Genomic DNA, 27,810 nt, shown 5'->3' with positions numbered 1-27,810 from the left:
CTGCGAGTCCCCGATACCGGGCGCCTCACATTTCCGTGGCATTCCCATTTGCTAGTGCGCTGCTGCGGCCGCACGCCTGATTGATATATGACTGCAATGGCACTTTTCCATTTGACATTCTCTCTCTCTCTCCCTCTCTCTCTGCCTCTCTCTCTCTCTCTCTCCCTGTGTCGCTTAAACAACAGTCCTAACTTTTGTGTGTTGCAAATATAAAAGGCAAGCCATGTGACAGAGGGACAGAAGAACAAAAGCATTTGGAAGTAACAGGACCTCTTTCTAGCTCTCAGAAAAGTCTGGGGAGAAAGGAGCCCTGCGTTTTCCCCCAAGGTAAGCAGGAAAACAGCGCTGACGGCTTGCCTAGGAAATTACTTCTTTCCAAAAGGAGCATTTCATCCTCCTCTCAGACAAAGAGACAACCTTTAAATACCACTTAAATTTGCATTAATTGAATTTGCATTAATCTGTAGTGGGCTAGCATTGTGTTTTGTAAATGAACGGGTCTTTGAAGTCGGTGACAGGGCAGGGGAGCTTCACAGAGAGGCTGGAAAATCTCTTTGGGTTTGACTGAAAGAGATTGGATTTTCAAACTCTGCGTAGTTAGATGTAACTTTGTAATGGTTCTTATATTTGACCCCGTGAAAGGAGACTGAGAAGCAGCTACTCGCCGACATGGATTCCTGGAGCCCCAGTATCTTCCCCGCCGCCCTCATCCCTCTTAGAACGGGGGCACTATGAACGCGGGCAAGACTGCAAGTTTAAAAGCGCACTGTTTACTTTCATTACTACTTATGTATGCTGCTGATCTCCTGCCAGGGCTCTGCCGGAGCGCTTAGAATGACTTCAAACAATAGGCAACATTTATTTCTAGCTTTCTGTGTCACGCTTTACAGGAATCCTGTTCCTTTGCACCTTTCTCCCAACTTGCAACATCTTCAATTCCATAGATGCAGTCAGGAGCGCCGGGGAGAGAGGAGGATGGATTTACTATAGGATTTTGATTGGGCAAAAAGTCCGAGGAAATGCATGCTGTTTGCCTTGGCCTTATTGCAAAGGGTTATTTTTAGTAATCAGCTCGTCCCTGCAGCCGACCGATGCTCCCCAGTCCAAGCAGTGACCGGGAAAGGATGCTCGCGACCAGCACAGGGACCGGGACCTGTAGGAATGACTCCTACAAACACCTGAGGAATATTCGGAGGCTTCTTGCAAGCTCCTGAATACAAGTTCTCTCTTTAAATGAACAATTGGGCTGTAGGAGGCCTGGGCATAACTCTTTCTTGGGGGACGGGAAGTTTGACTGTGTACAGAATGTTAATGACTCAGAACACCCTGTAACTGAGGCTCATTGTGATCGAGGAGGCGAGATAAACCTGCATGAAAGAGGTAGACTCCCTCCTCTGCTGAGGTTCAGGTGCAGAGAAGGAAGCTATTTGGCAAGACGGGAGTCCCGCGTTCTATGCTCTGAAACTGTCATGAATAGCAGATATGGATGCTGTGAAACATGTCTCTTTTCATGTATGATATTAGTGTATTTTAATTACAAGGAGCCGGCGTTGGCAGATTGCTCCAACACATAACATTAAATACCAGGTGCATTTGAAAATGTAGACACGCCTAAAATGCAGAGTTGGCTCTAGGTGTCTATCAGATGCAGTGGGGACTACAAGATGCTTCTCAATTGTTTCGACCAAATGCAAATATCTGCCCTTTTTTTTTTTTTTTTTTTTTCTTACCAGTCTGGCTTCTGAAAGTAAACTCTTAGCTTCCTAGAGACCAATATTCATCGTGGAACGGGAACTTAGTTTATGGGGGAACTCCTCTGATTTTCTCTAATAACTAACCTAACAAGCACTGTTGAATGAGAATCTGGCTTTTGAATGAGGTAATTTACAACCCTGGGATAGTCATTATTTATTTGAGAAAGCCTGAAAAGATACCATGGATTCTATTGCTATACAATTTTAAGCTACTGCTGTTAACAAAGCATTTAGCCGATCCAAAACAGTTTTCTTAAACTATGATTCAGACCATTATATGAGAGGGTCTGAGCACAAAATGCAATGTTTTGCATCATTTACTTTAAAATACATTTAGTTCAGGTAAAAGGAGTGCTGGCTGAAGCCTTCTTGATGACCATGTACCAAGCAGCTGACACCCACAGATGGAAACACGCCTGTGGAGTTTTCAATCTTAATTCATGTTCCAATGACACTGTCAAGGGGAAAATAAATCATTTTTCAATACATTTAACAATTTCCAACTCATTTATTTTCCTCGGCCCTTGAAAAATGTGGCGAGTTTCTCGGAATTATAGCCACCAGTGGTGGCTGGCAATTTTTACTGTATTTTAAGAACTCACAATTCGAGCACTATTATTCTTATTGGTTAATTATTCATGCCATCATTCTTTCAATAACTTATGCTAGTCCTGATGGATGCAAAGGTGAACGAGACATTGTCCTGCGCCCTAATTCTCAGTCTGTATGCCATCTCCAGTTAGATTTTGGAACAGAAATAGACTTGGCCAGTGGGTAGACTGGTCAATGAGTTCCTTGTTAGAAAGAACTCTTTCAAATATCTGCTGGTACCCAGATTTACTGGAAATGATTGTCGCTTATCGGTGGGTTTTCTTTCCATTTATGATAAAGGGGTTCCCCTTAGGCTTTTATCACCGGATCCTGGGGACACGTCACTCACAGCTAGCACAGCCTGGATCTTTCCTTCCTGGGCAGGAGAAGCCTAGAAAAGGGGCAGTGTATCCTTTCTCTGCTCCCTTGAGCCCCCTTTGGAAAGGACCACGTGCTGTCTGTATCGGGGATGGCTGTGAGTCACCTACTCAGCGACTGACATCAGGGCCACTTGATGAATCATTGAATTAGAAACATGCATGGAGGAAGATGTAGTCACTATCTCCCACCACTTACTTGTCCCACCCCCAGGATCGAGTCCCACCCCCAGGATCGAAACCAGTGACCTCTGGGCTTGGCCTAAATTCAAGAGGACCCTGGGAAGGAGTTGCCAGAAGTTGTTCCCCAAACCCAGGTCTCCGTCAGAGCCACTAACAGTGTTGCTTTCAAATAATCCGATCTTGTGTTTTCTGCCTCGGATAGGTTACTGGGGGGAAATACCCTGAAGACAGCATCACCAGAGTCCTTGATTTGGTCCTTATCAGCAGATAATCCCCTGTGGTTGGATTAAAATGCCTCTGACTCCCTGGGGGGCCTGACTCACCCTAGCCAGCCCTCAGCTTCTTGGCCAGCGGCCTTCCAGGCCATCCTCACCTCCTCCCATGACAGTCAGCTAAGGCGACTTTGTCCGGGCCCCCTGCCTGAGCCGGTGGGAGCAGGAGGGATGGGACGGCAGGTGGCAGAATGGAGAAGGGCTAAAGCAGAAGAGGGAAGCTGGGCCATGGGAGGGTGGGTGAGCTCCGAGGCCCAGATTGCTGTGGCCTGCCCTGGCTGTGATCAGCTGTCATTTCCTCTTCGTGTATGACACTGTGGAACATATTAAAATTTCTCTGGGATGGTATGTTTGGAATTCCTCTGATGCCCCACCTCACCAACTTACCCGGACAATAAAAGCAAGGTTGTAAGCCTTTGAACAGCTGGCAGGCTATATATTTCCCCTCTTTCTTTCGCATAATCTAATTCAGAAAAGAATCCAGCTAGACTGGCAGTGCCATGTCTGGGTACTTGTTTCCTGCAAGTCCTTCCTCCACCACCTCCTCCCGCCCTCCCTGGAATCTTCCTGGGTGGCATGTGGCTTTTCTTTGCTTTTGCTCTCCACCACTCCCACCCCGCCCCCTTTTCCCCTCGCCTGAGCTCCTTCCATTGTGAGCTCGCTCTTTGCTCTGCCTGTTTTCCAGACAGCCTGGGTCCTGTTCCATCTGGGGACAACAGCCCATGAGGTCTCCCCATCTCCATAGTATTCCCAGGATGTCATTCTTGGCAGCAGCTCTGCCGGGCTGATAGGATCGGGGGTCCTTTCGGAGCGCCCCGAGCCTGAACCCACTCGCAGAGAAGAGCAGCCTCATGGCTCGGGCTGCCCTTTAGGCTGCTGGGAGCAGGGCTGGAGTGAACCGGGTTGGCAGGGACAAACATACCATCACAGTGACCCGCACATCTCCGGCAAAGGGCCGGGGGTGGGAGTGCTATGGGAACGCCTGGATGCACTTCGGCCTACATTAAGAGAAATGTGGTTATTCTCTGTTTCAAGGGAGAGAGACAAGTGACTTGAAACAAAGCTCCCTGGATCCTTGGGCCGCGCCCTGCCCCCTTTCTCTGTCCTTCCCACATCCTTCCCTTCCCAAGGAAAGAGAAGGACAGACGGGACTTTTAATTTGGCTAGCGCGGGCCTGAATGTCTTTATGAAACCCGTTTTGTGAAAGGGAGAGGGGAGAAATGGATCCTGGGTTGAACCGAACCCAGCATGGGGCTGGGGAGATGGGGAGGATTTTTTCTTTTTTTTTCTTTCTTTCAACAGCCGAACAACAGATCGGTTTATGAGTTGCAAATGGAAGGAACTGGACTTCTCAATTAGACATTCCCATTTAAGAGCTTCGTGTCACCCCCTGTGTGCAACATCCTTAAAAGATGCTGCTAATGTCCTTGGGACCAAAAGGTATTAAGGAGCGCTCTACAATGCAGGTTCCTAGCCCTTTTCTTTTCCTGGGGGCTTTGGTAGTCTTTTCCGAATTAGCTAAAGTTCATTAAGAGACCCAAAAGGAAAAATTGAACACAGCTGAATTAAAATGAGTCTTTTCCTGTTAGCTTGACAAGAAGGGGGAAAAAAAAAGAAAGGAAAGAAAAGAAAGAGAAGAAAGAACCAACTCCCCTCCTCTGCCACTTCTTGGGTTTTAATATGAATTATTCCATACAAGTCCCTAGGCTAGAGAATCTATTTAAAGACGCCTGGCAGCATGAAGAGAGAGGGTAAAAATACAACCACTCTTTTGTCCATCAAAGGTTTTCTTTGGGAGGACATTAAGAGCCTTCCTATTTTCCTGTCTGCCCCTGCCAGTGGCAACATTCCAGCTGGTAGTACCCACTCCTCACCCTTCAGATCAGCAACCATAGAACTTCTCTGTTTGCGTCCAGGAGAAAACAAAGGGTGGCGAATCCTGCTGAAACCCCCGTGCATGTGCAGTGGGGTGGGCGAGGCAGGGACTGGCTTGGCTGCGCAGGTTGCGTGCTGCAAATTCACACACCCACACATTTGAGTTTTTGAGGAAGATTGCGCCGATGGCATTCTTTCTGATGCCAGATGCTCTCACATCTGCAAAGCTTTCTTCTTGTGTGTCTGGCAATAGCTTGCTTGGTCCCCCTTCGCGCTTACTGTGCCCCTCATCAGAGGGTCTCAGAGTCTGATGGGTGAGCCTATAATTGCTGAGAGTCACACCCCCAGACCCATTTTCCATAGTCCGAATGTAACACCCTGGATGGGGTTCACAGTCTGGGACAACCACTTTCTTGTTAGAAAGACTGCTGACTCAGAAAATGCAAAGAATGGGTAACTTTAGGAGGCAATATATCCCTCATGCTTGGAATCAGGAATTCATCCAATCAGAATCCATTTCACCCTCATGTCCAAATCTGCACACGAACATGGACTATATAGCTTTCAACTCAGTTCTATAAGATTTGCAGTAGATATGTTTTTCTTTTTGTTTTTCTACAAAAGCTAAGAATTTTTTCATACCATTTTCTCTCCTCCAAGGCCGGGCTCAATCCCAACTTTTTCTTTTAAGCTGTGATCCAACCAATTGCCAGATTCTTTAAAAATGAAAGGGCAACAGGTTAATACATTCAAGAAAGTTGATGAGGTGTCAGAAAATTCTCAGGGGCGACCCTTCTGCAGTGCCACCAACCAACAATAGCCCTAAAGATCGAGTCTCCTCCCATCCTCCCATCAATAGGGAATAAAAATAGGCAAAGAGCAGACCATGGAGAAGCAAAGAGAAGGAGGAAGGATTATTTCTGATGTTTAAAATCTGCCACTGGAGATTTTCAAATAGCACAATTTCAGAAAGGGAAGCTTCCCTTAATTTCACCTACTCCCTCCCAGGAAGAGGGGTTTGAACTCTGAAGCTGCCTTCTTTACTTGACATTAGAAAAGGAAGTCAACTCCTACAGTGAAGAAAATATCCCCCTTCCTTAACTCGAAGTGAAATGTAGGCACACACATTCTTAATATGGATGTGAAGAGTCCAAGAAATCCAGTTCTTAAAATCCAATTTTTCTTTAAAGCGCGAGGCAATATTCAAGGACTTCATACATTTCTGTGATTCCCCCCCAAATTACGGAAAATGACTTTTTTCAGAATTAAAATGTTTCTGTTGAGGTTTGAAATCCAAAGGCAGCAGAATGGAAGTGTCACAGGGGAACTGGCAATCAAAAGACATAGCCAGAGTGTGTGTGGTTTAAGCAAAGCAAACTACGAACAGACAACCAAAAGCCCAATAAATTCAGAGTGATTAGCAATAAGGGAAACATATTTTTATGTGATTGGCTTTTTTTTTCATTTTTAAAAAAATTTGTATTGGAGTATACGTTAATTTACAATGTTGTGTTAGTTTCAGGTGTACAGCAAAGTGAATCAGTTATACATACATATATATATATATATATATATATATATATATATTTCCATTCTTTTTCAGATTCTTTTTCCATATAGGTTATTACAGAACATTGAGTAGAGTTCCCCGTGCTTTTAACCTTGCCCCTTTGACATGAGTCTGTGTCCACAAGTGTTGCTTCCAAATTGCCACCGGATTGAATCCAGTATTCAAGTCCCCTCATTGGGCAGAAAAGGCAAATTGAATGGGGAACGGAAATACTGAGTTGCTCTATTGTTTATGCCCAATTTCTAACAAAGGGCTCTACAGCTGTTAGGTGAGATCACTACCCATCATTCCAAAATGTGGGTGAGGAGATTCAAATGCAGCTTTGGAAACACTTTGTTGGACACTTTGAAGAAAAGCCAACATACTCATTTGGCTCCAGGGTAAAAGGGAGCTTGTACCCTGAGCTAACATTGGTTATCTCTCTTCTCCTAAGGCCATACCACAGCCAGCAGCCCAGTGGCAGAGCAAGTGTCAAATTAACTCAGCACCAGGGTCCCCAGAACACCAGGGCACCTTTTCTTTTCCACAGGGAGAGTGTACATTCACGTGTTGGCGAGACCAAGTGCCCTGGGTTGGGTGTCTCAGAACTTTCCTGCTTTCCTTCCAAAGGGTCTTACACAAGGTAAGTGGTAGAGTGTTTCTCATTCCTCATGTGAAACCCCCTTCCTGGGAGGGAGTGGGTGAAATGAAGGGAACCTTCCCTTTCTGGGATTTTGCTATTTGAAATCATTGAAAGGGTAGTGGCAGATTTGAAACATAAAAATAATCCTTCTTCCGTCTCTTCTGTTACCTCTTTTGTGGCTTTCTCTCTCCCTATTATTGGTGAAAGGATGGAAGGGGCCTCCATGTTTAGGGCTATTGTTGATTTTTGGCACCCCAGAAAGCCCACCCCTAAGGCTCTTCTGACAGCTCGTCACCATATCAGTCACAGCTTTTAGTGGAGTGGTAGATTTACAGAAATAATCCAAACCCCCAGAGGAGAAGACTTCAGCCGTATCCTGCTTCTTGACACATGGGTAATCAGACTCGGTCATTTCCAATTTATGCAAGGTTTGTTCTCTAAAAGTCAGTTATGTCAACTGTTAAGAACTCAGAATGAGTCTTTCCACAGAAACTGTAGAAGCCCGCAGAAGCCCAGCACAGGAAACAAGACCCGTACCCAATGGGCAACTCTTTTCAACCCAAGTCCCAGCCTAGAGCTTCAGGTACCCTAGCACAAAGGTTCCATAGATTCCCTACTAAGCGGACTGCCTTGCTCTTAACCACATCTGCAGAGAAGAAAACTCTTCTAACCAATCTTCCTCTTCTATCCTGAACCAGAGCATCATAAATGGCCCCACTAGGGCATGAAGATCTGCGGCTCAATCTGTTAGGAATAAGGGTCATTCCTAGGAAAGGTGCAAGAGGGTTGAACTCAGCCTATATCCTCATCATCACCAACTGAAAGAAGTTTAATTCTACCATGATTAACCACTATTCGCTTTCTCCTCTCCCCATTTGGTGGAGACTGGAAAGAAACACTACAAATTTTAAGACAGCTTTAAGAGAAATAAGAACTGGTTAAGTATCCTCGCTAACTGCTTCCTATTATTAACAACATGTTATTAATTTATAAACCGTATTTGGTACATTCAAACACCAAGTCAACTGGTTATGACGGGCTATTTTTATTTTGGGCCACCAATACAGCCTCACCAAGGGGCTTAGGCACCACATTAGAACTTGTTTGGACTTTTCTGTGATCATTAACTTCTTGAGTAAGCAAGGAACTCTTTGTGTCATATTTCTTTGGGGAACATGTAGCTCCAAAGCAGGCGAGTACTCTGAGAAGCTTGGGTAGAGTTAGAGAATGTTAGAAATGGATAGAACCATAGAAACATCTCGAACAATCCGTACATTTTGTGAATGAGCAAACTGAGTCCAGAGAAGGCAAGTGACTTGCTCAAGATCACACAGCCAATGACGGGAAGGGAGGGCTCAGAGCTTGCGGCTCCTCAGATCAGCCTTCCTTCCACCAGAGCAGACAGCAATAGAATGCTCTTCTGGTTTCAGAAGGTTGTGGAATAGTTATCCAATGTTTCTGGCAAATGAATGCAAAACACCGGGACGTGGAACACAGGCTAGAAATGGGTTGGGGAGGAAGAGATGAAACCTGTAGGGAAGTGGGAGTTTGGATCACAATGAGAGGTTTCTCTGGATTTCCTGAAAAAATCAGGATTTGAAGTTTCAGTCAGTCTCTAGGTCCAGTCCTCCCACACCAGTCTTGCCCCAGACAGTAAAACTATTCAATCCAAGGACACACACACAGATGGGGCCACTTGACAGTTGACCAGAAATTACTTCTATTCCTAATCCTTCTTTTTCACACCCTTCTTTACCCCAGGCTTGTGATTTATTGCTTCTTCCCTGGGCTCTATTTCTCCTTCCCTTTTGCTTCTCCCATCTCTTTTCTTCCTCCATCACCATCACCGCTGAGTTTGGCCATGCCTGCCTAGTAATGCAGGCTGGGAGAAAACAGACCATCCCACACTGGAGAACTGTGGTTTAATCCCAAGGATGTCCTCTTTCTCTTAAGATGGCTCTATGGGGGCAGGCATTGCCTCCTATGCTCTGCCACCTCTAACTGTAGAACAGACACCATGAGATGACAGGGGCAGGAGCTGCTCCCTCCCCACTGACCTTGTAGCTGCCCATCCTTGGAGATACCAGGGCCTGGCAGGCTGGAGGGCTGGCAGCGTGTGTGGTCAGGACGGCTGCCTCTGGGGCAGCCCAGGCTTGGCTTCTTGGCCACTACTGATGTGCTGCCAGATAGGAATAATATCAAAAACCATTCATTGAGCACATGGGATGCTTTATAAAATCCAACAGGCTGTTTACAGTTTATAAATTAAGTGCCTTCGGAAGAGGCATCTGACTTATTCTCCAAGGCATCTAGTTGACTAGTTCCAATTGGAATTCTTTGAGTTCCTGGGAAGGGGCTACTTAGCACTTCACACTCTCTGATGAGACTTTGAGTTTCTTGCTTTTCTAATCCCAGTATGAAGTGTTACCTAGTGGCAAGCTTTCTTCCACATTTAAATCTCTGATTTCTTTTTTTTTTTTTGCAATTCCTTTGAGAGAGGCTTTATGTTCTGCCATCTTTACCTTACTCATGCCTGATATGATAGTTTTAAATGATAGTAAATATCAAATAATTCTGTCTGGCACACTGATGTCATTCCAAAGTCACTATATTTCATCTGCTTAGCTTGATCTTCTTAGAAATGAAGCAAAGGATGTTGCATATGAATTAGATGTTAAATGAGTTCATCAGCGTGTCTAAAAAAATTGCCCAGGAAAACAGCGGGCCAAGACTCTTTGCTTGTGGATGCAGTGAGCTGGAAGAGGGAACTAGAATAGGACCTATTTTTTCCCCTGACCCTTGAGTCTCATCTGTTAGAGCAAAAGGAGACACATAGTAGGTGCTCAGTGAATATGTGTTAAATATATATTTGTAGAAAGAAGCCACGGGAGGCAATACCTGCATGTATTATACTGAAAACAGCCCCCGGGGGAAATACGGATACTGAGCACGGCCCTCCCTTGTCTGGCAAGCAGGGCGAGAATAAGGCCACTCTTGGCACATGCCACGTGTCTTAGCCAGTTGCTGGAATAACTTGTGTGAAACCAGCACTTTACCCTTTGCCAGGCAGAAGGTCAGCCCAAGAGTGAGCTGATCTGTAGATACAACACCATCTCTCACCCAGGAGGCTGGGTCTGCTGTAAGCTCTGCTATATTATTTCGCTGAGAATGACAGGTGGGGAAATCTGGGCACCAGTTGTTCTTTTCCACTGGTATCGTTTGGAGGGTAGCTCCAAAGTCGGGCACGCCAGCCTACGTGCCTCTCCTCCAGCAGAGGCTCCACATTGGAGCTATTAGAATGTGGGCTCTGTACATCGGCCAAGTCCATGTCTCAGAGAGACTGTACCCAGAGCACAGAGCAGCCCAGGTCTACTGAGTTCAACAAGAGAGTCGCTTTCTCATTCAATCCATCACTGGCTGGGCTGAGGTTCTAAGTCTTGATAGGCAGCATTTGATTTTTATGCTACATGGCTTTCACAAAATTAAAGCAAGTTAGAATTAATTTAATTTTGAGAAAAATGACAGAAGCTCCTACAAGACAGACGAAGATACCCCTAGGCTGCCATAAAATTGGGATCTCGAGTGATGAAAACTTCCTTCATTCTTGATTTTCCCCTTTGTGAGTGCTTCCCTGGGCACTCTGCACAACCTCACCTGTGCACATCCGGACCAACACAATGTTAAGGCAACTTGACTTAATTAACATCACTCTTTTCTTGAGCATTCTGTTCATTTCTTCTTCAACACAACAGTGTTGGTTCATTCAATTTGAACACAAGGCAAAAATCTCAGTGTTATTTTGCAAGGATCATACCTTTATGCTTCAAGGGTTCTGTGAGTTCTGTGGCATATTTACACTGTTGCTGGCATTCTCATTTCAGAGTTTAATATAACAACCGAACAAAAAGTATCATGCTTTATGAGCGTGTTGAAATGAAAAATCTATTTCTTATTAGTGGTGAAGCAATATTTCTTCTGTCATTCTTTTATACTTTAATCACTACTTCTGGGTTCAGCTTATCATCTTTAAAGAGAAAATCAGATAATAAAGTTACATTCTGTGTGACATTAACTAGCTCTTTATCAGTATAAATGTCATAACATTTGCTTGCAAAATTATTTTATTCACCTTTCAGGAAAAAAAAATTTTTTTAACTGTGCTTGCAATTCAGAACGTTGCTACTAGGTGGCAGTAGTGCACAAGAACAAAATGGTCCACCTGGAAGAATATTTGACTAAGAGACTAGCATGTCTTCCCATATTTATCAGGAATAAAAGTTTAATACTATTAAAATACTCAAACTGGCACAAACTTTAAACATCCATTAACTTAATTACTATTTTTAAGCCAAGCTTTGATTTGAAAAGAGAAAATATTATTTGTTAATGAAATTCTGGATAGGCAATACATTCACAAGTTCAGACATCTACAACTTTAAAAAAGTTATACAACGAAAATTCTTTCTCCCGTGCCTGTCCTCCAACTCCCACAGGTAACTAACTGTACAGTTTCTTGAGTATCCTTCCAGAGCTTCTCTATGTAAATACAAACTAACACAAATATATATTCTTATCCCTCCTTGTTTTAACACAAATCAGTAGAGCTTCTGCATTCTTCCTTATAGAGTTGCATGGTATTCGACTGTATGAACGTTGTGTAATATATTTAACCAGTCCCCTACTAATGGAAATTTTGTGCTGTTTCCAATTTTATGCCATGACAACCAATGCTGTAGTGAATAACCATATGCTTGTGTGATCTCACATGTAGGATAGTTCTCCGAAGTGAAATTGCTGGGTCTAAATTATACAGATTTTCAATTTTAATAGATATTGCCAAATTGGCCTCTACAGAATTTGTACCAATTTTTACTGTACTTTCTCCAAAATAGGCCTGTTTTCCCACAGCCTTGCCAACAGGGTGCATGATCAGACTTCTGACTGGTTGAACAAAGTGTCTCAAAGTGCTTTAATTTTCATTTCTCTTAGGTGAGTGAGGGTGCCCATCTTCTACATTTAAGGGCCGATTATATTTCCTTTTCTGTGGAATAAATGCAAATGCCAACACGTATATAGGGTTTTGTTGTCAATGTCATTGCTTGTTTCTACCATCATGCTATGCATGCTTTTCTTTCATTTGCGTTGCTCATTTAACCATATCTCCTGGCCATGGCTCCAAAAAGAAGTTGCTGGCAGTGGAGAGGGAAGGTCAGGACTGGAATGTCTGCTTTTCCCCTTCATCCTCTTGCCATTGACTCCTGGGGGAAATATCTGTGAACTGGAATGGTGAAAGGAGAAATCTAATAAATTCTCTCTCGGAGACTAATTAAGGCTTCAAAGAGACAGTTAACCATTTGGGAAAATACAGTCATATTGAAACTCAGGAAATGGTCAGCAATACTGTAGCCTCTGAACATGGAACCCAAGAAAGCTCTGGCTCTTTGAGCTGAAGTCTTGCTGAGTTTCAATGTAATGTGCAGAGGAAAACCTAGAATATGCAGCTGAAATGAAAACAAAAATGCTCTTCTGCATCCTCTGCTGATTTGGAGCTTTAGGCTCAGGTTTGATCAATTTTAATGAAATATTGCCATTAGCATGCACATAAAGGAAAGTGGTGCAAAGTTGCATGAAAATATGGTATCCTCAACTTTAGGATTATCTTCTGCATATGGACATGGCAGTAACTGAATCCGTAAGTATCTAAAATGTTGGCATTTTAGAGCAAGAGAGGGTTGCAGATGCCATTTTTCCCCACTCCCCTATTCTACAAATGAGGAAACTGGGGCTGGAACAGCTTAAATGACCTGTACCAGGTCCCCCAGCTAATCAATGGAAGTGCTAGAGTCCAGGTGGGTCCCCTCATTACTGTTCCCTGCTCTTCCTGCAATTTACAGGGCTTCCCTGAAACACACGTGCTGAAGTTTTGCCATCGCCAGGGATACTCCACTCTGAAACAGCCCTGTGTCACACACCCTTTTCCTCCTGGGGTCCCCTGCCCCACACTCGCAAGACAGCTAAACTGAGGTTAAGGGGGGGTCTGGGGCCACTATATTAGAGCAAAACTAATGGACTTATATGGACTTGAACTTCTTCATCTTATCAGTGCTTTGCTCTGTTTATTCAGACTGTCCATGCGTAGCAAGCTTAAAAAAAAGGTTGTACTATGAAGCAAAATAAACTTTTATCTGAAATAATTTTGAAAGTTTTTCTGAAGGTTTAATTATTGTGTTCCTTTTGCTTTAGATGTAATGTCAAGCCCCCCAATCTTCCTAAATGTTTGAAAATATTTTTGATGCTCTCTGTTTGCTGGTGTGATAGTGTTGGCCATGCCTTGGGGGGTGGGGTTAGTGAGGTGATTTGAGGAGATTCTGGACCCAAGTCCTTTGTCCAAGAGGTATATGCTTTAAAGAACAAGGCAAATTTCAGATATGGCATGATCCCACTTTAATGATAAGTCTCTGCTCCAGCAACCACTTACTTTTTCAAATTATACGTGTGCTTGGGCTACAAAGGCTCTTCAGAAATGCGTGAGTCTGTTGGCAAATACACATGTGTTGCCTTAACCGCACTGGAGGCCAGTTAGCGTAATGTGTATTTCCGATGCAGCTTATCATTGGTGCTGGGTGGCACGGGGCTTCACACAAAAACAGGATAAGCCCAGAGCATAGAAGTGGAAAACTAGGTGGATGGGTGGGTTGGACTTGGACATGGAAAATGTACTTCCTTCCTGTGGGACGTGGCGTGTGCTTGTTAGCGCTGACCTGCCTTCTCTCTAGCCCTGTAAGCTGACATTGACATCAAAGCTTACCGAGAAACTGAATAGACCCTCTCGTCCCCACCAGCCAGGGATAAGGATGAAAGCATCCAATCGAGTTATGCTCTGGCCAGAACCACTTGACTATGGGGTCAAACTATCCTCCAGCAATTAAAGTCAACAAGCGCTTCCATTAAACCATTGTGTCCACTTCCAAATGATTATAAATATGTACCGTAAGCTATGGGGGAGGGGTGTGAAATGGATGATAGCTTATGCTAATGACACTCTAGAAACCAATATTCTCCACTCAAAATGACATGGAAAAATTCTACTCAATACCTCCAGGGTTCCATTAGTTTTTCTGGGTAAACGTTTCTGGGGAAAATAATTTCTGTTTTCATTCCAGCTGTGCCTCAGATACAGTGATGATGGATTGCGAGTGCAAACTGTAAGACGAAAACTCCGGCATACAAAGAACAATGACAACCAGAAAGCTCCAACCGGATCCTGCCCTTTCCTTGAAAGGAACTGGAGCCTAGGAGGTGAAGGCATTTCCAATTTTTAGTCCTTTGCCTCCCTCTGCTGTTCCTCTTGAGAAGTTTTCCCTTACAACAATGAGAAATCATGTACTAGCTGCATCCTTTTCTATGCTCTCCCTGCTGGCGCTGATGGGAGATACAGACAGCTCATTCATGATGGACTCCGATCCTCGACGCTGCATGAGACACCACTATGTCGATTCTATCAGTCACCCGTTGTACAAGTGTAGCTCCAAGGTAAGCTCGAGATCTCTGTGAGAGTAGCCTTACTCCCAGAAACAGGAGACAAGCCCTCTTCCTTTGACAAGGGACAGAGAACTATATGGCTGACCCACAGGGCTTGCCAGAGAATCATCCTTTTAGGGTTTCCCACCGTGCTTTGAACTTTTGTCAGTAAAGCTGCCTAATTGACCATGTACACACCCAGCCAGCTTCTCTCCTTTCAGGCTGCTCAAAGTCAATAGGAAAGGCTGGAAGTTTCTCACAATAAAATTGTTGCTAGGCACAAGGTTGGAGGGGTGTGTGTCGTCCCTGGCTGTGAAAGTGTAGGAGCAGTGGTGTCCTTTTTCAAGAAAGAAAATGGCATCTACAGGTTATCGTAACTCTTTCTATCTCCACCAGCAATAAAGAGGAAGGGAATACAAGAAATATGATTGAGCAGTGAAACGTACTTCTTGGCGGGGGTGGGGGGGGCTCTTCAAAGTGTTTCCTGGTCCATGCCTTTCTCTACCTGCCATGTTTATGTTAAAATGCTTTCAAAACAGAAATGGCATTTTGATAAGTTATCATGTTTACCTTGATCAGCCACGTCATTCTTGTTTGGAGTAGGTTGTGTGTCTTTTTGCACAGGCAAAAGTGATGTCTCAGTGTTGAGACGGGGTGTATGAAGGAATACTATGCTTCCAAGGCCACCTGGACCACCCAGAAGGGAGGCACATAGTAGGGAAAAATAGACCCAGAAGCAGACTTCTCACGACTCTCACTGCCCCCAGTCATACGAATGAAATTTGCCCACATTTGGTAAATAAGAATTTGTTTAGCCCAACCTCAGAGATTTTCACTTCCAGTCCTGAGACTAAAACCACTTAAATATTCTCACATGGCAAGTATTTTTTTAAATTACTGGTATAATTAAGAAGTTTTGGTAATATCAACCACTAAACTTGAGACCATATAAGTTAATGGCTCTACCCTCCGTTTAAAAACGTTACGATTTCTGTCTGCCTTTAAAATTTCCATAACTTCTCTGATTATAGCTCAATGATGATGGCTTGTTTTAGTTTAGGGAGATCAGAATTTGGGTTAACTCACTTTAACCCAAACTTCCTGGCTCTTATTTGTACTTATCGAACCAAAAAAAAAAAAAAAAGAGTAAATAGATAAATTTTTGCAAGCCTGCAATCCCTTCTTAGGACAAAATATAAAACAAACTGAGAAAAAAAGATAGGACATGTTTTTCCAACTGATTGCTCAGAAACTGTAGGCCTGAGGTAAGGTTGACTAGAGCAATTATTAGTTTCTCCTCCACTCCCCCTGTAGAGAGCACTCGTATTTAGTGTTTCTTATTCCACGGACGATTTCTCCCTCTGCTGAGTTGTCCTCCATAATCATGATTCTTTAAAAAAAGAAAGGAAATAAAGTTATTTCAGGGACTTCCCTGGCGGCCCAGTGGTTAAGACTCTTCACTTCAAAAACAAAGAAAAAAAGACTCCTCACTTCACTTCGAGTGCAGGGGGCACGGGTTTGATCCCTGATCGGGGAACTAAGACCCCACACGCCGCGCGGCCTGGCCAAAAATAAATAAAATGTTTAAAAAAGAAAGGAAATAAAATTATTTCAAAGAAAGTGTTCATGTGATGATAGGAAGGAACAGGAAAATTGGAGCATCTCTGAAAACTAAAGAACAATCTGGAAAGATTTGATGAAAAGATGGAGGAGCGCCTTAGCAATTATCACATTAGTTAAGGAAAGGTCAAAGAAGATATAGCCTTAACTCAAACACAACAAACCCACAGTGCTTGAGCATGAGTCCTACAAACAGACTTTAGTTTACCTTTGTTCACCTCTGTTTCTTCCAGAATACCATGATAAATAGAGCAAAATTGTGATTGTAGAGAAATGTTTGTAATTTCATGGGAACAATCTGTTTTCAAACATCCCAAACTATCCCAAATATAGCAATAGTTTTATGTAAATGGTGCTTGCAATTATAAACCTTTCTTCCTTGGCCATAAAATATGCCTGGCAGAATCTCAACTACCCAGACCTTTTCTGGATTAGATTTTCTCTATGTAGCCGGGAACAAAAACTGTTTTTCATTTTGAGATATTCTATAATTCTTAATTCTCACAGACTCAGGCTGGTTTTCTCTCTAATGGGTTTCACTTAGAAAAATTGTTCATCTTTACAGACTTGGGATATAAAACATGTAGCCTGTGCCTCAGAAACGACCAATGGGGTTTTTTGCAAAGAGGAGACTAGGGTAGATTTTTCCTCTCTGCAAAAATTCTCCCCTCAACGTGAGGTTCAAAGCCCATTATTTACTACTGTTTGCCTGTCAGTTGTTAATGCTTCCCGACTCCCATTTATCCAGTGTCTGGTCTCGGGAAGACAGATAAAGGCGAGAATGTGACCCAGGCTCAGGGAAGGGAAAGCATCTGCTTGAACACGTAATAGGTGTCAGGCACCTCATACTATATGATCTAGTCGTTGCTGACAAACCTGTGATGGAAAGCGTTATCATTCCCGTTTTATTGGTAAGGAAAACTGAAACCTGAAAGAAGAATTAAGTAGATTGTTCGATGTCATTTAGCCCAGGAGTGGCAATGTCTGCCTCAGAGCATGCATCTTTCAATTCATCTTTCATTCACTTCATTCAATTCATTCATCTTTCACTTGGCTCTTCCTACTGGAGGAATGCAAATAGAATGTAGGAGCCATCACTTATTTTTTATTATGATTTTTTAAAATTTTATTGAAGTATAGTTGATTTACAATGTTGTGTTAATTTCTTCTGTATGGCAAAGTGACTCAGTTATACACACACACACACACACATATATATATATATATATATATATATATATATATATATATATATATATATATTCTTTTCCACTATGGTTTGTCACAGGATATTGAATATAGTTCCCTGTGCTATACAGTAGGACCTTGTTGTTTATCCATTCTATATATAATGGTTTGCCTCTGCTAACCCCAAACTCCCAATCCTTCCCTCCCCCAACCCCCTCCCCCTTGGCTACCACAAGTCTGTTCTTATATCTGAGTCTGTTTCTGTTTTCGTAGATGTGTTCCTTTGTCGTATTTAAGATTCCACATATAAGTGATATCATATGATATTTGGCTTTCTCTTTCTGACTTGCATCACTTAATATGATCATCTCTAGGTCCATTCATGTTGCTGCAAATGGGAGCCACTATTTAGAAGTTCAGGCTCAACTTCCAGTTTGTTGAAAAATCATGATTTACACTCAGCAATCTTTGTAGAAAAATAAAAATAGTAGTGAAAGCTTTTCTGGGAGCCTTCCATGAGACTATCTGAACTTGCATCTGGCCAGACCCGGGGACCTGTCGCCCATCTCCCAGCAATTCAGGAAAGGGCTGAGATGGAGTCAGGCAGAAAAGACTGGCCGCGGTGGTCCACGAAGCAGGTCAGTGTGGCCACAGATTAGGATGCGCCTGGTGGCTTTCAGTGGTAACACCTCCTAGGAGTGGGTACAAAAGATTCTGGGAGTGGCAGCTTCATTGACAATCTTCACTGAATTTTTTAGTAAAGGTGGTAAAGCAAACAAAGGGTCAGTGGTTAGTGGAAATGAGATATCTGGGGAATCTTCAAGGGAACTGAGATCCCAGGCTTTGAAGTGAGAGAGACCTGGTTTCAAATTCCAGCTCCACAGTTGGCCACATGGGTGACTTAGAGGGAAATGAAGTCATTCTCTAGTGCCTCAGTTTCTTCCCATGTGAAATGGAGCTAATGCTGTCTCCCTAAAAGTGTGGGTATGGGTATTGGTGATAATTGTAACGCATCCAGCCTAGTGTTCGGCATATAATAGACATTAATAGATGATAGTATGATCTTGATGATGAAGTTATAAAGTGGACAGGTGTTTAGACTCACTTTTCTATTTTAGTCAACCACTGAAACCTCAATAACTATTGGGATCTCCTATAGCCTTAAAGGATTAGGAAAATGAACCTCACTGAGGTTCTCGTTAAACACAGGAACCTGGCAGGGCTGGGGGAGCACACAGAAGGGCAAAGTAAATGTAAGCCACTGTGCTGGGTGCTAAAAGGGGGGGATCAAAGGCAGAGAGAAACAGATCCTGCTGTCTGACCTCCCTTCCCACGTGAGCGGAGGAAGGAGGGATTGGAGGGGGTGCGTTCTGGATTCAGGCCAAGGAGGGGTTTTCAGGAACCGAGACTGGGAAAGTGAGCCAGCTGGGCATACGGTTGTCTGAACCCTGCAGGGCCACAGGAGCAGCTAGGGGGGTGGCCCCGGGGGGAGAAGGAGGAAGAGGGTTCGGGGCACAAAGCCTGGGGAAATTCCCTGAGGAAAGGGGACCTGTCATGCGCAGGGCTGAGCCCTCATAATGCTTACAAGTAAATGGAGGAGAGAGGGAAGGGAAGTATTCTGGGTGCAAAGGTCTCTTCAGGTCAGTCTGAGTTGTAACCAGAGTGAAGGGACCGGCTTCTAGCTGCAGGTTGACCTGGCTCTCTGGAGATGATCTGAACAGCCATTTATTGAGGGTGCTGGTGAAGTGAGGAATGGGAGAAGCAGAGGTGAATCATGTTCCTGAGGAGAAAGGGGGGTGCTTCATGGGGCGCCATGGAGTAAGGGATGCACAGTATTCACTGTTGAGAAAAAGGCAAAATATGTTTCTCACTCGATTGAGGTAAAATAGCCAAAGCTCTATTCTAGGATGGGACAGGTGGGTCTTTATTCTGATATTGATGGAGACCATGGCCTGAGCCAGGAATTCACAGGGGCCCCACGTGACAGGAAAGGAAAGTGGCTTTGGAGATGGCAAGTCTTTCAACAAGGGGTGATGAAAACCATCTGTGTTTGGATTTTGTCTCACTCAGAAGACAGTTGTGTATTGCATCAAAAGGCCTAACTGTCTAAGAACTGTGGTAGGTCCCCAGAGAGAGAAGGAGCCTGAGGTCTCCGGGTGCAGTCCTTGGTCTGGACCCAGGAATCACAGCTGGCTACAACCCTCACAGTGTAGCCTGAACTTGCCCTTGACCGACTTTAGCATCTTATGAAACTCGAAGGCTTGAAAGACTGACTCTCATGGCCTAATAGTATAGCACCGTGGTTAGGAGAGAGAGCTCAGGAATCTGGCTGTCTCGGTTCAGAATCCTGGCCCTCCATTGTACAGCTATGTGACTTCAGGCCGGTAACTTATCCTCTGCCTTTGAATTTCTTAATTTGTAAAGTGGGGAGAGTTTACCTTTTGAAACAGTTGTTAAGTATTAACTTGCCTGTGAAGGGCTTGGCACAGTGCCTGGAGCCTAGTAAACGTTCAATACATGTTACGTATCATCATCGTTACTATTCCTTAATTATTACCCAAGGACCTTCCATTACTCTTAACCTCAGCACATGCAAATCAGATTGAACGCGAAAGAGTCTATCCTTGAGCTAATACCCTGAACCCAGCAGTTCTGTTCATGTTAGAAGGAACTAGGTATCACATCCAGCTGGAGCCAAGTGACTCCAGGGTTGGGGGGATACAAAAGGGCTGCTGGAGAAGTTGCCTAGCTTCCTAACATCAAGCCAGTTGTTGGGGGGGAACATAAGATAGCAAAAATTAAACTGGACCAAAAACAGATAACGTGTATCTGTCACCCACCTGAGTCGTGAAAAGTCAATAGAAGGTTGTTTTTTTGTTTTTTTTTCTATTTCTTTATTTTATTTATTTATTTATTTGTTTGTTTGTTTGTTTGTTTGGCTGTGTTGGGTCTTCGTTGCTGCATGCGGGCTTCCTCTAGTTGCGGCGAGTGGGGCCACTCCTCGTTGCGGTGCATGGGCTTCTCATTGCGGTGGCTTCTCTTGTTGTGGAGCATGGGCTCTAGGCATGCGGGCTCAGTAGTTGTGGCTCGCAGGCTCAGTAGTTGTGGCACGCGGGCTCAGTAGTTGTGGCTCATGGGCTCTAGAGTGCAGGCTCAGCAGCCGTGGCGCATGAGCTTAGTTGCTCCATGGCATGTGGGATCTTCCTGGACCAGGGTTCGAACCCGTGTCCTCTGCATTGGCAGGCGGATTCTTAACCACTGAGCCACCAGGGAAGCCCCTCAATAGAAGTTTGTATGAGCAATAACCACCTATTGAACACACTCTTTTAGTGGTGCAGCTCCATGTGGGCTCTTTGTCCAAAAAAATTCATTTCTTGATTTGATAGTGGAGTAGTGTGTATGCTCTTCATTAAGAGCAGTTAAGCACAGTGCAAAATGCAGAGCAGCTAATAAAATACAGCCAAGTCACCCACGTATGAGGAATGTGCATTGACCATAAACTGGGGGCCAATGTGTTTTGGCAGGTGAACAGATGTCTGAAGGTGTCAAAGTTTTATTGAACTGAAGGAAGAATTGGTTAAGGAGTTAGAGAGTATGTGGTATCATCCAGTGAACTGCTGGGAGTCCCTGGGAGTCCTCAGATCCCTGGGGGATGGAGCAATGGGCGAGGGTCTTGACAGTGGAGGAGATATTATTTAGGACTGCCATGGTTCTTAGAAGATTCAGCTCTGCTTAAGTTTGGAGGTGGTGATGATGTGTCCCAAGAAGCCCATAAGAAAAGGGTCAGATTCGTGTGGTTATGATATGGTTACAACTCCCAGAGGCAGGTCAAAGAAGATTAGAGTAGGGTGTGAGTTGGCACATGCCTCAGGCAAGCACCTTAATATCAGGAAGCAGGATATTATAGTGGTTTAGACCAGGGGTTTGGTTTTAGACAGACCTGGGTTTGATTTCAGTGTTGTGTTTTACCAGATATGCGAGTTTGGGCAATTTACTCAAATTCTCTAAAGCTTCAGTTTCCTCATCTGTAATAACAGTACAGATAATAATTGTACCTTTCACATAGGAATGTTATGAGAATTAAGTGAGATTAAATGTTGTAAGCACTCAATGAATGTTGGCTGCCATCATTATTATTAGCGAAATGATCACCATCTAGTGATGTATCTAGAGCAGAGCCTCTCAAACTTTCACAGGTCCAGAGCCTTGGTACTCAAAGTGTGGACGTTAGCACAGCAGTACCGACATCAACCAGAATCTTACAAGAAACGCAGAATCTCTGGCCTCACTCAGAACTAGTCAAGCACAATCTGCATTTTAACAAGATCCTCAGCTGATTTTACATGCCCATTACAGTTTGAGAAGCTCTGGTCTGGAAGAGGTCAGAAGTTGTTCATTAAATCTGTAATACAGGTGAGGCGTGGCCAAGACTAAAATGTGAATATCAAGAGTGAATCTGGGGACTTCCCTGGTGGCGCAGTGGTTGGGAGTCCACCTGCCGATGCAGGGGACACTGGTTCGAGCCCCGCTCTAGGAAGATCCCACATGCTGTGGAGCAACTTAAGCCCTTGTGCCACAACTACTGAGCCTTCGCTCTAGAGCCCACGAGCCACAGCTACTGAGCCCGCGTGCCTAGAGCCCATGCCCCACAACAAGAGAAGCCACCACAATGAGAAGCCCATGCACCGCAATGAAGAGTAGCCCCCGCTCACCGCAACTAGAGAAAGCCCGCGTGCAGCAACAAAGACCCAACGCAGCCAAAAATAAATAAATTAATAATTAATTTTTAAAAATGATTCATATATATGTATGGATACATTTTTTTAAAAAAAGAGTGAATCTGGGAAGCAGGTATTTATACCTTCCATTCCTAACAACACTCATTCATGGATCTTTATCTTCCAAACTCCCTGCTTGACTCCTGCAACACACACACACAAAACAGGGCTAGATAGAGATGGCATCTATATACAGTTGAACTTTGAACAACATGGCTTTGAACTGCACAGGTCCACTTACATGAGGATTTTTTTTCAATAGGAAATATTACCACAGTACACGATCTGTGGCTGGTTGAATCCTCGGATGTGGAACCGCAGATAGGGACGGCCAAGTGTAAATTATATGCAGATTTTGGAATACACGGAGGGTTGGTGCCCTTGACTCCCCATGTTATTCAAGGATCAACTGTACTGGGAATCTCCCAGAGAGGGGATTTGCATGTATGTTGAGAACGTCAAGGGCCAGATAATCATTTCATGGTGTCTTCTTGGAGGAGAAGGCATTTGAATTTGGCAATGGAGGATAGTTGGTATTTCATTAAGTACAGCCAGGAGAAAAGGACATTCCTGAGAGAGGAAAGGCAAAGGCAAGAGGCAGGGAAATTCAGGGCAGTTCCATGGACTCCTAAGTAATTAAGCTTGATCCAAATAGAGAATGGGTGATGAGAATGAGAACAGTTGTTGGTGAGATTGGAAAGATATGTGAAATCCAGGTCATGGAGGGCCTTAATGTCTGTTCAGGATTTTGGATTTTATTCTGAAGGCTGGTGGCAGCCACTGAAGGTGTTTATTGTACATGTCTCTGCATTCTCCTTGCCCAGAAAGTCCAGCTCCGGAGGAAGAGGGACCCACTGGAGGTGGCCCCGGAGTCTTCAGTGCTGGAGTTCTTGTCCTTCAGGATGAGCTGAAGGCAGAGCTTGAGACCTTGAAGACTTTTAGTGAAATCACTATTAGGTTAGTTCTACAAATGGCCCTAGATTGCTGACTTGGTCATTTTATGGACAGTGCTAGTTGCCTGGTCATTCAAGGTCAGCATTTGTTTCACCTGTACGTGTATCATTTGGGTACGATCCGCTGCCATGTCTCTGCCCTTCTGAATGAAGTCTGTTGGCACAGGTTAGATATACCCATCCAGACTGAAATTGAATCTCTAAAGACTCCATTTGGGGAGGTGATTCTTTGAAGAACTGCTTAATCTGCCTAATAGATAATCCACATTAGAGATGAGCAAATTTAACATTACTCCAAAGTGAGATGTCAAGGAACTATTCCCACGTACTAGCAAGGGTGAGAAGGGACTGGGAAGACCTTGAATTCTCTCTCTCATTAGAGGGATGGGGCGGGCACCAAGAACTGGCCTGTGTAATATAGACCTATGGCATAATCTCTCAAAACCCATTTCAGATCATGTCTGTTTTCCCTATCAATGTGAAGGGCAGGCAGGATAGAATTGAAGCTTTAATAAAATCAAAATGACTTACAGCTACCATTTTCTCCCTGCCTTTGTGACCTCTCAGAGAAAATAAATCAGTAGGTCTAGTCCAACTTATTCTTCACCAAGCCCTGCTAGTCGTTTCCTAATATCTCATATTGTCTTGTTGGTTGTTAAGAGATTGTTGGATTCATCCCAGCATCTTTTCAGATAATGATGTTAATGATCTATAATTACCAGAAGTCATCTTCTCTTCCTTTTGGAAAGATGGGCAGGTCATTTCCTTCTTTTAATTCTTGGGCATTAAATTCTGTCCTATAGGATGATATCAGACTTAATAGCTGGTGAGTTTCAATAATAATTGCTAATTCCTAAAATACCATGAGCTAAATGTCAAACAGTTTCATGCATATTTATGTATCTTTTAATCTTTTATTCGAGTAGTTCTACTTTTTATGTTCTTGTTGTGGGTTCTGGAATTATAGGGCAACTTTTTCTCTATCACTTAATATGAAGTTCACCAAGCAAGACCCTCCCACATAAACATACACCAATAACCTCAGGTTTCCCCCCACCTTCTGTGCCTCAATGTATAGGGTTGTATAGCTTAATGAATCAAGCTGCCCACCCTAGCCCCCCATGACTGCCTCTCCCAGGATACCATTTATGTATGGGATGCATAAATGAGCCTCTGCTCCATCCCTTTAATCTATATGCAAAATATAAAGTGTGTGCTTATGTCCATTGTTTGGGGGATAACTTTGGTAGTTTGCACCAGATTCTTAAAGGATCTGTTTACTAAAGCCACACTAAGAGCCACTATAAAGAACATGCAACCTCTGCTACTTCAACCCAAGCTTTATTATCATCCTAACCTACATTTGGAAATGGAGATGGTCAGAAGGAATGCATCCTAGTATTTGCCCTAAATGACTGAAAACTCAATTGCACAAATCTCAGGATCCTTCAGGGTATAAGTCCAGAAGTGTGATTCCAGGTCCCAAAACATACCCTTTTTCTATTTCACTCTCTTGTTTCAAGTTGTGGTGCCCAGAATATTTCTTCCTAAGTATCACTAAGTTATCCTCTTTTTCTTCTTCAGAAACCATATTCCTTTTCTTTAGTAATTCTCTGTACATAGCAAATTCCTTTTCTCTGTAGTCATTCTTTATTTACCCCCTGATGGCAATTTGGAATGACTTTCTACATTTTCAGACTAATAGAACTGGCATGGGTCCAACAGTAGACTACCACCTGTCAGTAGAAATTTCTTTTGTTCTTTGGTTTTTATTTGCACATCGTGGTGGTGGGCCGTGTCCAGTGGTTCTAAACCCTCAGTGCACTTTGGAATCACCTAAAGAGCTTGGAAAACCACGAAAGCCTGGGCTCAACTCCAAAGGATTTTAACTCACTTGGTCTGAGATGGGGCCTGGGTGTTGACATTTTAAAAGCGAATTTGCAGCAATGTAGGTGATGCTATAGTACTTTATATTTTTGCTTATAATGACAGCTACCAATTCTTTTTCACTTAAGTTGGGAAATTTCATTTAATGGCAGCTGAAGGGCCATTTTCAACTGGAAAAATTTATTTATATCTGTGGTAAACTTTATCTTGATAAAAATTTGCACTAGTATTTTACCACCAGATGAAAAAACAGATGAGCATCATTTAAAAATTAATGTATTTGGGCTTCCCTGGTGGCGCAGTGGTTGAGAATCTGCCTGCCAATGCAGGGGACACGGGTTCGAGCCCTGGTCTGGGAAGACCCCACATGCCACGGAGCAACTAGGCCCGTGAGCCACAACTACTGAGCCTGCGCGTCTGGAGCCTGTGCTCCGCAACAAGAGAGGCCGCGATAGTGAGAGGCCCGCGCACCGCGATGAAGAGTAGACCCCGCTTACCGCAACTGGAGAAAGTCCTCGCACAGAAAAAACGAAGACCCAACACAGCCAAAAATAATAAATAAATTAATTAATTTTTAAAAAAATTAATGTATTTAAAATAAAGTACAGAGAAAAACATGTTTATATCAGGCTTTGTTTTGAATGAATCTTTTTCTCCAATCCTTACTGTAAAGATCTTGTGCTATAACTTTTAAAGCCATACAAATAAGAGTGCTAAACTGTGGACTTAAAAGTAGGTGTATAAATATTCTTAAGCGGTATTATTTGGAAAATAAAATATAACAACCACATAAAATAAACCAATATCATATTTTCTTTACCTGTTAAATATTGAGAGACATTTACCTTTTTAAAGTAAACTTTAAAATCATGGAAAAAAAGAAAAGAAAAGCAAATTTGCCAGGTGATTCCAATGTGTGAGCAGGGTTGAGAGCCACTGGTCTTCTCCAGCAGGAACTCATCCAGCCAGGAGTGTTAGGGCCTTTTAAAGGATGCTGCGGGACCTGGCTGAAGTTTTGGCTTCCCCAGTGGGGGTAACCACTTCTTTTCTCTCCCCAGATGGTACTCCTGGCCCGGTGCGAGGGGCACTGCAGCCAGGCGTCACGCTCCGAGCCCTTGGTCTCCTTCAGCACTGTCCTCAAGCAGCCCTTCCGTTCCTCCTGTCACTGCTGCCGGCCCCAGACGTCCAAGCTGAAGGCACTGCGGCTGCGCTGCTCTGGGGGCATGCGACTCACGGCCACCTACCGGTACATCCTCTCCTGTCACTGCGAGGAGTGCAGCTCCTGAGGCCTGCTGTTGAGTGGCTTCTGGATGAGACAGTCCCTCCCCCTCGCTGAAGCAGTTCAACCAGCCAGGGAAGGACTGGCAAGGGAAGAGTTAAGGCCCAAAAAAAAATATGTAGCAATTCCCACGGGATTCTGCGTATTCTAGTAATAAAGACTCTACATGCTTGTTGACAGAGATACTCTGGGAACTTGTTTTCCATTCCCATCTCCTTTCCCTGGTACAATTTCTTTTGGTTCCTTTTCAGATTCAGGCAATTTCCCCCTTGGCACTGAATGCTGTTTGGGTTTCCAACAATTCAGCATTAGTGGGAAAAGTAGGCCCCCATGCAAGAGTGGGTCAGGCTGTCACTGTTTGGTGCAGATTAGGGAAGCATTTGCTTTCGAAAGCAGGAAAGCCCAATTCTTTCTGGGACATCCTCTGGCTTTTTTTTTTTTTTTTTTTTTTTTATCTTGTCATTTGGTCTAAGGTTGCCATTGTTGCTAAAGGTTACCAATTTCAAATTCCAGGCACCAAGCATGTGGATATGTTTAGCCAGGTTCATTCACAGCCAGCTAACTGACATTAAAATCACTAACAAACAGATTCTCCTATGTGATGCTGGAACTCCTGATAGCCATCATTATTATTCAGAAATGACTTTGGGGAAGTAAAAGTGGCTTAAAGAATTTGTCATCTTGAGGCTCTCTCAGATAAATTATGTTAACATGTTGTAAGGGAGCAGACTTTTAAAGACCTGCACAAATACGGATCCTGCACTGACTTTGAAAAAGGCATATATGTACTAGTGGCATGGAGAATGCTCTATACTCATGCATGCAAATTAGACAACCAAGTACGAATCTATTTGTGGGTGTGCTATAGCTTTAGCCATGTCGTGGGCATCATTCTCTAATATCCACTCGTCCGTGGGAAGCTTGCTGCCGAAAATGGTGGCCTGGCTCGTCTTCTGAACATTTGGTTCAAATATATTTTGGTCCTTGAGGCTCAAAATTTGAGTTATTCCCATGTTTTGAAATAAAAAGAGAGTATCTTCAAAATTTTGACGGTGTAAGGATTGTTTTTTCCTACTCAATATCCTACTAGAGCGCATCCCCTATGGTATGTGGGGTGGGGATCCAGAAATAGAGGGAGATCAGGTTTCAGAAAGCACGGTGGAGGCATTTTTTTGAAATCAATGTACTAGGGTGGGGGGGGCTTATGAAATGTGGCCTTTAGTCTCAGAATTTAGTTTGCTGAATGGGCACAAAATCTGATGCATTCTGACTCCCTTAGCCACTATTCTCAGAAGAAAATAAGTATCCATAAATGAAGTCTGAAGAACCAGAAGGAAAAC

General features: G+C 43.6%; 1 protein-coding gene across 2 annotated transcripts; it reads left to right on the top strand.

The window, feature by feature from the left end:
* Positions 1 to 27,517, top strand: NDP (norrin cystine knot growth factor NDP). 2 transcript variants are annotated; one of them, XM_007180262.3, is made up of 4 exons: positions 1 to 327; positions 7,152 to 7,244; positions 14,408 to 14,777; positions 26,250 to 27,517. In XM_007180262.3, the coding sequence occupies exons 3-4, from the start codon at positions 14,616 to 14,618 to the stop codon at positions 26,475 to 26,477; spliced, it is 390 nt and encodes a 129-aa protein (XP_007180324.2). In that variant the 5' UTR covers positions 1 to 327; positions 7,152 to 7,244; positions 14,408 to 14,615; the 3' UTR covers positions 26,478 to 27,517. The 2 variants fall into 2 exon arrangements, with proteins under 2 accessions (XP_007180324.2, XP_007180323.2); XM_007180261.3 differs by lacking the exon at positions 7,152 to 7,244.
* The last annotated feature ends 293 nt before the right edge of the window (positions 27,518 to 27,810 follow it).

The sequence above is a fragment of the Balaenoptera acutorostrata genome, chromosome X (assembly GCF_949987535.1).
Source record: "Balaenoptera acutorostrata chromosome X, mBalAcu1.1, whole genome shotgun sequence".
In the NCBI taxonomy this organism is placed as follows: Eukaryota; Metazoa; Chordata; class Mammalia; order Artiodactyla; family Balaenopteridae; genus Balaenoptera; species Balaenoptera acutorostrata.
This window is presented reverse-complemented; position numbering and strand designations above follow the sequence as displayed.